Below are 12591 nucleotides of genomic sequence, written 5' to 3'. Positions count from 1 at the left end.
TTAAAATCTCTAATGATTTCCTATTTTTTTAAAAAGTTACTTATTGTCATATTTTTCTCTGAGTACTTGATCCTTTTTAGCGTCTTATTTTCTCACAGGTAATATTACCAATTTTCCTTTTATCTTTATGACTAATAAAGAGCATTTAAGAACAAGATATAGTTCTACTCAGTTAAAACTCACAATGTCCCTATGAAGTAGAATACTATTACTATCCCCAAGTCATAGGTAAAGGAGTTGAGGCACTAAGAAGGAAAATAACTTGCCCAAAGGAATACAGCTGGTAACTCAAAGAGCCAGGATTTGAACCGTCGAAGTCCTGCTCCAGATCCTATGCACTGAACCACTACATTATAATGCCCCTGACTTACTTTTCCTGATAAATACTTCTTTATTTATTTATTTTTTTTTTTTTTTGCTTTTTTCTCACTAACTGTAGAGATGTAAGTAAAATTATTACCTCTAATGCAATCAAGGACCTAGTATTTGTGGCTTTAGATTATCACCTATGCCTCTATCAAAGACTACAAAAAAACATACTACTTATAACTTATTCAACTTGCCTGAAACACATGAACATAAGCATTATTTAAAATAGGTTCCTGACTAAAATTCACTTGCTGCTTTCGAGGCTTCACCATTCTGATAAGTTCAAAACTACATATACCTATTTTTTATTATTTCCTTACCATTTTGGAACTAGAGAAAATAATAATTTCAAAGACTTACAGATTTTATTTTGAAATACCTTTAACTTCATACATTTTTCACAACTTTTAACATTAGGAGATTAAGTGTTTGTCACCTTGTTCTTAAAATATTGCCTAGTCTCTTAACTTCACACTGATATAAGACATTCTATTTCAAATGAGGTTCTCTTCTTGGAGAAGCTTATTTAAGACTGGAAAGTCCCAGAAGAGAGAAAGCCATTGGGTTTGTTTTACCAGATTTACTCAAACATGAAGGCCATATAGCTCTGTGTTAAGATCAATTGCCAGTTACATTTCTCTGGGTAAATTACATAATTCCTCTAAGCATTGGCTTCCATAAGTATAACATGGACTGTGTACTCTTTATCTGCCACAGGGTTTTTGTGAGATTAGATGAAATGTGCTAATGCATGCAAAATGCATAGCACAATAGCTTGCAAAGGAACATACATGTTGCTATTATCATTATTACCAATTATTTGTTCTTGATCACAAAACTTTTTTTGCCTGACCAAGACTAACATCCCCTGGATTTGTGAATGTCACATAAAAATGGTATCTTAACAAACTTTCAAATCTTAAGAACTGCATAATAGATCACCCAGCTAATTGTCATAGTTCTCTTCCTCTCCTACCAATAGCTTTGCCTAGAAGCACCTGTGTCTGTCTGGATTTTCAGCACAAAAAACAAATTGCAGAGGTGCCTCCTTTTTTTTCATAACCTTCCAGAAAAATTAAAAAGACTCTTTAGAGAAATATTAGAAGGAGTCTGTAGTCTACAGGGTGCCCCTTGATCAGATAGCTAAGGCTTTCCATTATCTGGTCCCATCCTACCTACGAACATTTCCTCTAACCTCCAACACAAATGTTCCAATTCTGTCAGAATTGTCTCTTTACTATCCAACAGTTGTATCTTTCTACCCAAATCCATATTGTTTCACTTGCCTAAAATAAGCTTTTTTTCCTTCTTCTCTAATTAAGCAATTCCTATACAATCTTCAAGGTAATTAAGCAATTCCTATACAATCTTCAAGGTCCAGTTCAAGTCTTCATCTATTTTACAAGGCCAAATATCACACTAGCCTACACTTATTTCATACTCCTCTAAATTTCTATAGTACATTGTTTAAACATTGTAATTTTGGTATGTAAATACAGCTTTACATTTTTACAAATTTTTTAAGTATAATCTGTCACAAACTAGTTTTATAGAGCAAGGGCTACCATGTAATATATTTTGAAATTTAATAAGAATACATTTAATAAAATCTTGATTAAATCAATGAAAAATGAACAAATTACGTGCTATTTTTGCCAATTTCTCAGGATGAAGTAAAATTTTTGGGGCTACGTGAAATTTTTGATATCTTAATTTGATTTTTTAAATACAAGAGAATCCCTTAAATTCCTATAACCACTTCTTTCTTAATGTAGCTTTTATTAAAAATACATTTGAGCCAAAAAGGGGGGAAAAAAGCCCAAAATCTGCAATAGACAAAAGAAGTTAGCAAGTGCTAACTATATTATTGATTTGGGCTTTCTACCATGTTTGGGCTTCATTATACTGACTCATTAATACATGAACAACCATACCTGGGGATTGGAGGGGCTTACAAGAAGTTTCAATAATTCCATGCAGATATAAGTAAAAAGCTCAAGGCATAAAAAGGTAGGAAAAGAAAAGATGTATACCAAATAATCTGAGCTAAAGAAGTGCTCCAGGAATAAATTCAGAGCTTCAAGACTATAAAGTCTTGATTTTTATTTGAAGATCACTGAATGTCTCTGCTATCTGTGTATCCTGAAATAAATAGTATATTCTATGTTGCAATTAATGTGCTTAATTTTGGTTTATTGGCTGTTGTTGCATATCTTTTTCTTAGTATATCGACTAGTAAATGAGCACAATGGTATTATGTACCTTTGATAGTCTCCTGGTGGTAAAGTTATGGAACAGAGGCTATAAGATTCTGACTATTCAATTTTAATTATTAATATTGTCATTTTGAACATATAAAATAGTCAATAAATATTTGTTTTAAATAAAAAAACAAAAAACACATTTGAGAATTAAAAACTGAATAGCACACAACATCTAGTATGTAAGGTTGTCAGGGTAGATTTTATCATTGCATCATATGAAAGACTTGCAAGATTAATTTGCACAACTTTCTTAAGCAACTATACTTGTTAAGGAATCCATTCAGTCAATAAGTATAGGTCTCATTTAGGCAAAATACTCTTTAGATTACATAACTCAGGATATAATATTTTATTAAAAGTCATAACAAAGTTGTAAGTTACAACTTTTAAAGCAACATGTATTTAGAATTGACTTTGACTTCCTATTTAAGTCCAACTTAGATATAAATTATACTTTCTTTAGCAAGCAGAACCTTAAAATATCAATTGTAAAAAATAGAGATGTAATAGCAAACATTAAGAAAATCTATAATTTCATATTCAATGTGAACTCATTTGTATGCAGAAGTTACAGGTTTTAACTCCATCATTTTTTAAAACTGTAATTTTATTCTTTGCACAATCATAACTAGAAGAAAATCCTAAAAACATGTTTTAAAGAAATTATTTTAAAAATTAACTTCAGGACTGAAGCCCACAGCAGAAGTAAGTGTTACGTCATTAGTTAAGGGAAACACTACCATTTTAAAAGAAATCTTATTATGATTCTATCTTATTTAAATCTAAAACATTAAAATATCACTTGACATACGTTTTTATTTATTCTAGTGCAAAATAATTTTTTTTAGATGGTATTATTTTATCTATTATTTTATGCTGGATAACCAGCATCATTGCTTCAAAAATAAAATCATGGTCATTTAAATTTATATGCTTTACTTATTATTTAGGGAATAATCCCAATAAAAACTCTTACACTGGTAAAACAGTATACCTAGAAAGTTAGAGAATCCTAAACTTAGAGCATAAGAGTCTGTTGATCTACAATACCTTGGAAATATGTACATCTGATTGCTTTTCTCAATTTCTAAGTTTTTTGACTTTTACATTTACAAAGAAAGTGTTTTAAATGTTAAAAACGGTATCCTACTAGATTTAGATTTAGCATATTCTTTAGATAAATCTTTTAAAATGATACTCTATTTCACATAAATTATTGATTACATGAAAATACTAAGTAGCCAACAATAATTTTAATTCCATGAATATCTACAAAGCTTACAAGTGAATGCAAATACACAAAAGTAAATCCAGCACTAGTATTCTTTCAAGAATTATCTTGAATTTAAATAACATTATCTGAACAAGGGAAATAAAAATAAACCAAATATTTTTAAATTTTGTTTTTCATAAGTATATGGCTCTGGATATACAGTAGCCTATAAATCTCATATTCCCATAGTGAAAACTGATATTTTAACATTTCATAGACCATTACTTGATGGTACTATTTATTATAACAAAAATAATAATTAACCCATATTATATCTGTCCTCAATATATATAACCCATGATGATATCATACTACTCAAACTACATCATATGTAGTACTTTAAAAAAAAATTAAGATGGTCACCCTTATTCCAAAAAATATCTCAAATATCTTATAAATTTCTCATGAAGTTATAAAATAAAGGGGAAAAGTAATAGGCTAGATTAAGGCAGGAAGTCAATACTCTACAGTTTAGTGCTAATTCTGTAAATTCTTAGCCCCAGGTGATTTTAACCTAAAGGTCTTTAAACTCATAGTTCTAGAATCTGGATAGAGTCATGGTATCACTTTCAAGGCATCAGTTTTTAAAGTATTTTTTGTATGCAGCTAGTATAGATAAACATTCCAAAACTATAAATTGGGATGAATAGAATATATACTGATGTTTAGAGCTTTAAAATACTTAAAATCTGCCATGTATAACTTTTTCTTTGAAAATTTGAATATACAAATTGAACTATTTTGACATCAACAAAGAGTACAAAACAAATGATTTATACAGAGTAACAGCTACTTATTCATGATGTAAACATGGACAGACTTTTTAAATGTCAATTAATATAAAACTGAATGTTACTAATATTACTAATTATTAATTTCTACATTTGTATTTGATTAGTCAGCCTTAAATTTATCTATATATTGGTATAATTATGATAGATTCATAACACTGTTTAGCATAAAAATTTTTTTCAACTCAGAAACATGAAATTGAGATTTTGAGCTACATTTCAAATTTGTTGGAATGAGCATAAATATTCTGTAAATTAAATATTCTGTGAATTAATACATTTCTTTTGAATGCAGTCTATTCATAGTATGATCACAAATTAGCTAATTATAAAAGGGCAAATGGAGAAACAATAATTATAAACAAAGAGTATCAAATAAATTTGAGGATTTAAAAAAATTTATGGGTAAAAATCCACCTTATTTAACATGGAAGAATGTCATTTTTTCTCCTACATTATGTCAGTCATTATTCAGTCTTAAAAACTCACCGTGTCTTTTATTAAGTAAAATTTGTTACAGAAAATCCCACACATTAAAAATGAACATTGGTCCTTTATGACATGTATGTGTGTGTATACACACACACACACACATACACACACACACACACACACATACACAACAAAGTTATACAGAACATAATAGCTGATTTGTAATAAAGGACTATTTGCTAGGTACAAAAATTAATTATACATGTTTATTGATAAAGAACACTGAACATGACAATTAACAAAACAGGAGTTTATATGCATATTATACTGAAGACTATAAATATTACTAAAAATATGGTATTCAAAATTGTGAAGATATAGTCTCATTTCAATTTTTACATTTTATTTAAAAAGTGATATTTTAAATGGATTAAATTCCTATAAATATTTGTGTCTTTGTATTTTTTAAAGTGCAATCACAAAATAAATCACAAAATTGCATCTATATATATTTTAAAGAGCATCACAATTGCTTCTCAGTGTAATACTAATAAATGAATAAGTCAATTCAATCAATAAATCAACTAATCAATCTAAGGAAGATATTCTGATCATGTTTAAATAAATAAATGACAACTGTTATGTTTTAAGTATGCTTAGGGAATAGAAATTTTATACAGTAAGACTTTAAGTCTTCTTTTATAAGGAATTCAAACTATGCTGTGGATATTTCTCTTTCATTTCCCAATTAAACACTCACTTGTTTGATGCGATCTGGATTAACGGTGGTCTGGGGTTGCAGAATGCTGACTGGTTCTGTCTTGGCCACATTTTGGGGCATTTCTCTAATTTTTTCTGCAATGAATCCATGAACTGCATTCAGTGCTTCAACTGTTCCCTGGATCAAGCACACTCGTTCAGTAGTACCTGTGCGTAAAAGATTAATTTTTAGAAAAATTTCCTTCTCATTTTATATTTTTTCAAAAATGCTATCAAAAAGGATAAAATAGTTCCAATAAAATATAAAATGTAGAACTCTAAATTAATTGGAAATGTTCAACTGAACCAAAGAGAATGAATACATACACACATATTCCTTTTTACCACTTTTGTGCTCATTCTTTCCTAATTTTCTCAAAAAGCCAGAGATCCTGAGAAGTTCTGAGCATATCACTCATTTACTGACATTAACAAATACATCTTGAGCACTTATAAAAGGACTTAAGGTTAGAAACTGGTAACACACTTAAGATCTACGGACTCAGCTTTCACAGAGGGTAAGGGTGATAACACATCAAGCCAGACAGTTCCAAGGTAGATGACATGAAAAATAATGGAAGTACTTATATGAATGGCACATATGGATGGTGTACAATGAAAATGCATTTAATCTTGAAGTTTACCTAATAGGTAAATTTCTACTACCCTCTATTCACTTACCCTGCTCTTCTTTACCCATAGCAATGACACTATCTGACATTTTATATTTGTTTATTTTTCATCTTTCCACTAGAATGCAACTCTTGGAGGACAGTGATTAGCCTGATTTGTTTTGTGCTATAGCTTCCCCAAAGCTTAGAGTAGTCTCTGGCACACAATAGGTATACAGTAAGTATTTATGGGATAAATAAATCAATACTGACTTTACTGTGTAATTTTAATAATAAGACAATATCAGAGTTAAAATCAAAATTTAAAAATAGTTTATGAAATCTGAAATTCATGAATAATAAATGATGTAATTAATAGAATTTGTTTCATATCTAGTAAATAAAATATAGACATATGATGTGAGACATGACTAAAATGAAATTGGATGGGTCTAGTACACAGGTCCCAACTCATTTTACACTTTACAAATAACTTTCAACAATAAAAATAAATGATTTGTTTTCAGACTGCTTGGAGCCACATTGCAGCAGCCTCGTATTAAGTTATCTTCTCAGCATCTCAACACAACATATAAACTTAGTTCTCAGAATTAAGTATTTCTTTACTAAACAGTTATCAAAAGAATGGTATTTTTTAATTTATAAAATATTTGCTTTTAAAGTAATAAGAAAACTTCCATGTATGTAACATATTTTCTTTGCTGCTAAATTTTCAAAATTCTAAGCCATTCTATAACATATCTTAAAAACACATTTTGAAGGACAAAGTTGTGAAATCACAAACATTAAAAAGTCATAGGGAGTTTATATTGCTTTAAATATTAATTGCCACACAAACCATTTTTCTAGTAGTTTTGGATTTTTAAAAGTATAGTAAAAGCTCATTCTTATTTCTAGAAAAAAACTTAGATCACAAAAATTGGCAGCAGAAATAAGAGTAATATTATTTGGATAAACCAAAATATTAATGTTTTAAACAATGACGATTCAAGTCTATGCAAAACTAAGTTTCCTAAATTATACAAAATATTTCAATAGACAGCAAATACTTTGTAAACACGTAGAGAATCTGAAAAAGATAGTGTGAGTTTGAAGGCTTAATACTTCCTTTTTCTCATAATCAGCTTTTATTTCCTTGTCTATCTCGATGTTATCTCTGTGGTTCATGGGTAAAATGATCGAGTTTATACAGATACTCCAGAGAGTCTTCACAGGGTTGTATTAATTGTCCAATAAATGACTAGAAAGGGTAAGAACTGATCAATGTAGCTCATGTAAAGTGTTCTATTCTAAGTTAGCAGACAAAACAAAACAAAGACGACATTACATTCCTGCTTTTGCAGACAACTGCAGCGTGCTCTTCTGGGGATGCCACAACAGGAAAGGAAACAGCTGAACCTTAATAGGGATTAAAAATACATAAAGTGTGGAACTAACTAAAGACATTATACCACCATGTTGCTTTCAAAATTCTAATTTAATAGAATACATATCACATCAGACAACACAATAACCCCAACCAATCAGATTGTATAAACTGTAAATGGAAATCATGTTCTGTAGAGAAATATGACTGTCTAAAACTAAATTTCACAGAGCATATGAGACAATATGGAGACACTTTGTAGTTTCAAAGTTGTGGCACATATTCTTTGAGGATTAAATTTTATCGTTACCAATGGAACCACTACCAAAAAAAAAAAAGAAAAAGAAACAGGTCTATATGACACTATTAATTTAAAATTGCACTTTTAAAAGAGAAATTTAAAAACCTCTAACAAGTAGGGTCAATGTCAAATATAAGCAGTGAAATTCAAAATGGCTTTAAGTTGTAATTTCACACACAATATCATATACTGAAAATGCATATTTCTAAAGTTAGGTAATAATTACCAAGCAGATTCCCTAGCAAGTTTGATAGAAATTTAATAAAATTACATTCATCCTGTGCTACTTTAACCTTGGACAAGACACTTAAACTGTTCCTGCTCTTTCCTAAGGCATTCTATCATTTGTGCAGTGGACTCTATCCCCTTACCTATCAAGTCCTTGTTTCTCCAGGTACTAGAGTTCTTTCTTACATCATAATTTCTCCTTTTCAATGAGATCATTCCCACCAGTAGAGGAACATACTATAATTTTTAAGGACCCCTTCTTCATGACAGAATTAGAAAATTACCTTTGGCAAAGCAAATGAAATAACTGTTTAGGCAAAGATCATCAAATCTTAACATGAAAGGTTAATGGGAAATTTTCAGTGGAAAACTCGGATAGTCAGCAATTGACTTCACTGGTCAACAACAGCATAACTAAGAATGCAAAACATCAAGAATACCTCTTGACATGAAGCAATACAAAGCACAGGACACCAATTATGAAGTATGCATTCCAAAGTAGTTGAACCTAAATCTAACCAAACATTTGCACAACATTATAGCTTATAATACTGAAAACAGAGAAAAAAATTAAATGACATCAAGAGGAACAGTTACAAATTAAGAAGGTAAGACAGTCTATCGAACAATTCACCTAGTTTCAGCAGTAAATGCTCTATACTAAAAGAGCTTTAAGAAATCTAATGATCAAATGTAAATTACAATTGACTGGACCTAGATTCAAATAATTCTTACTTTAAACATAATTGTGGTAATATGATAAGAATTAAGCATTAGTATCAAAGAATTAATTTTAAGTTGTGATTATGGTAACAAGTTGAGTAAAATACTGCAATATTTGTCTTTTTTTTAGGTGCATACTGAAGTACATACAGCTAAAATGACTGGGTCTTGCTTCAAAATATTTGTGACAGCAAAAACATGAGTAAATGAAACAGGTATACCATAATTTTGATAGTTCATATATATGTGTGTGTATATATATATATATATATATATATATATATATATATGATGGGTATAATATATATATATATATAAAGGGTATGAGAATTCATTGTACTATTCTTTCATGTATACTTGTTGTAAAAGAAAAACATTTCAAAGCCCTCCTTGAACTCAAACCCTTCTCCAATTATAGTTCTATTTCCTAATCCCTCAAAATTCCTTGAATGAGTTATATATTCTATTTCCTCACCACACATTTCTCTTTTCTTGAATCTACTCCATTATGGCTTTTGTCCCACCACTCCATTAACACCATTTATCACAGCTGTACCTGGGTAAATCCAATCTTCATGTCTTTGTTGTTTGACCTGTAAGCAGCATTGAGAGTTGAACATTCTGCTCTAAAAACATTTGACTTTCAGGATACCACACACTCCTCGTCCTGAACTTATGCAATTCATTCATTTTATGACAAAGATCTGTTGCATTCCTGCTAAATGTTAAGCACTATACTAGAAGCTGAAGATACACCAATGACTAAACAGACCGATCCTCCTGCTCTCATGGAGTTCATATTCTTGTTTATGTGGACAGGCACTGTACAAAAACTAAAATATACAGCGAGGATACAAAATGACTTCGTGCTGGTGCTACAAAGAAAATTTGGAGACAATGACAGAATGAGCAGACAAAAATAAAAGTAAGGTGTGAAAGAGATCTTGTCTGTCATGTTCAAGACTGCATTCTCCGTTCTTAGAATGGTGCCTGGCATACTGTAGATGCTCAAGAAGTATTTTTTGAATAAATGAAAATCTCTCTGAGCCTAAAAATTTTCTTACTGGCATATTAAAAACATATGTGATTGATTTTAAGAACTTTTTACTCAAATATAAAACCAGTAAGCTTCTTTGGGTTTATAAGATCAGTCAATGCATATATAAATGAGATATATTTTTGAAAATGATTTCAAGAACTAAAATAAGTTATAAATTATAATGTCCATAAAAAGGGTATGCAATAAAAAGAGCTTTCAAAAGTAATGAGAAAAAATGAACAGTTCAATTGTTTTTTTCTTCTTCCCAGGATAGGAAAAAAAAAAGATAATCTTAAAAAATGTAACCTACCTAAGAGAATAATGCTTGTTGTAGTCTAAAATGCAATCTGTACTAGTTTATACTCCTACTGAAAATATAACTCAGTATCTTATAAGAATGAGAACATATAATTCTTTAGGAATTATTAGTGTCAATATAAAATAAGAAATTTAAAAATCTCTTGAATATAAGCATGAGTAATTTTTCTGGACACTTCTTTCCAGGCAATAGAAACAAAATAAAAAATGAACAAGTGGGATTACATCAAGCTAAAAAGCTTCTGTACAGCAAGGGATACCATTAACAAAACAAAAAGGCAGCCTACAGTATGGGAGAGTATATTCATAAATGATTTATCCAATAAGGGGTTAACATCCAAAATATATAAAGAACTCCTATGCCTCAACACCAAAAAATTGGGCAGAAGACCTGAACAGATATTTTTCCAAAGAAGTAGAGATGGCCAACAGGCACATGAAAAGATGCTCCACATCGCTAATCATTGGAGAAATGCAAATAAAAACGAGATATCACCTCTTACCTGTTAGAATGGCCATTATCCAAAAGACAAGAAATAACAAGTGTTGGTGATGATATGGAGAAAAGGGAAGCCTCCTACACAGTTAGTGGGAATGTCAGTTGGTGCAGCCACTGTGAAAAGCAGTATGGAGGTTCCTCAAAAAACTAATAGAAATACCATACAACTCAGTAACTGCACTTCTAGGAATTTACCCAAAGGAAACAAAATCTCTGTTGTGAAAAGATACATGCACCCTTATGTTTACTGCCACATTATTTACAACAACCAAGATATGGAAGCAACCAAAGTGTCCATCAATAGATCAATGAATAAAGATGTGATACATATACACAATGGAATATTATTCAGTTGTAAGAAAGAAAATTTGCAATCGGCAACAACATGGAGCTAGAAGGAATCATACTAATAAGCCAGGCTTTCTGGAGAAAGGCAAATACCACAATTTCACTTATTTGTGGAACAAAACAAAATGAACAAAACAGCAGTAGGCTCATAAATACTGAGAAGTGACTTCCCATTGTGAGAAGCATACTCACTGGTCCAAATTCAGTAAGTGGACATGGAGACAAAGAGAACAGTGGAGCGAGGCTTTAATGACGGTCTTGCAAGATCAGGTGTCTGGTGGGCAGGCACACCTGGGGAGTTTGGCGCCAATAATTTATCTCCTAGTGCGTGAGTCCCTCCCCTGGTTCCTCATTGGCTGAGTACTACAGGGTTCACAGTCTTCCCGGACATTGCTAAGCCCGTTAATTTGTCTTATGCTTATTGGTAGGTTTAAAAAACTCAAAAAGGTATAGCCAGGCCCTTATCAATTCCCCCACCCCCACTCTCAGCCTGAGCAGCTTCCACCACGTGGCCCTTTGTTAATACCTTACTGTTAAAATGTTTAAACATCCTAGTGGGAATAAATCACATTTAGGTTTTATATTCTTTCCTAACAGTTCCCCCCTCTTTTTTATTTAAGAATTTCTGATTTTATTCCTAGTAATGTATTTTAATTTACGTTTGGTCCTTTATCAAATTTCTCTAATAGCTTTTTACTCTCTTCCTCATAGTTCAAATTTTCTTCTAAGATTATTTTGGGTGCAGGTCATAGGTATTTGCTTGTTTAGGGCTGCCTTTATAAACTTTTGAGTCAAGCCTCTAACACAAGGGATGATACAGCATCCTACAGCAGTTAGAAGTCTCGCAACTATAACAAGGGATGTTAAAACAGAGGCAACTGTACCTTTCCATTTTCCAAACCATCTTTCCAACCAGTCTATCTATAAAAGGGTCACTGGTGCCAGTTTTCAGCTAATTCATTAGCTAAAATGGTGCCTTGTAATGATCTGTAACTTCTATGAAAAGTTTTTTTCATTGGGTGTGGAGAGAAATGCCAGGGTAAATGGAATGGCCAATTGGACTAAAGCACAAGTCCTAGTCCAGGTGGGTGGCAACAAGTAGCGCAAGTTTCCCTTTCCACAGTACTACCGAACATACACTCGGGGGATGTGTAAATTTGAGAAGTTGCCCTCTTTAGAGACATTTAGGACATGGGTACAAGTCAGTATGTTCCCCACAGGAGTTGTGAAACCTTCCCCTTGCCTAGAG

At 31.3% G+C, this 12591-nt stretch overlaps 1 protein-coding gene across 9 annotated transcripts in view; it reads right to left on the bottom strand.

Moving 5' to 3' along the window:
- Window positions 1-12591, bottom strand: part of NOVA1 (NOVA alternative splicing regulator 1) — a 167477-nt gene that overhangs the window by 34848 nt on the left and 120038 nt on the right. For all 9 annotated transcript variants that reach the window (XM_036884534.2, XM_036884531.2, XM_057488526.1 and 6 more), the window contains one exon: window positions 5890-6056. In XM_036884534.2, coding sequence (XP_036740429.1) covers window positions 5890-6056 — 167 coding nt within the window. The remainder of the gene's footprint in view (window positions 1-5889; window positions 6057-12591) is intronic.

This window comes from Manis pentadactyla, chromosome 11 (genome assembly GCF_030020395.1).
Source record: "Manis pentadactyla isolate mManPen7 chromosome 11, mManPen7.hap1, whole genome shotgun sequence".
Taxonomy (NCBI): domain Eukaryota; kingdom Metazoa; phylum Chordata; class Mammalia; order Pholidota; family Manidae; genus Manis; species Manis pentadactyla.
The sequence above is the reverse complement of the archived record's forward strand: the minus strand, read 5'-3'. Positions and strand labels throughout refer to the sequence as shown.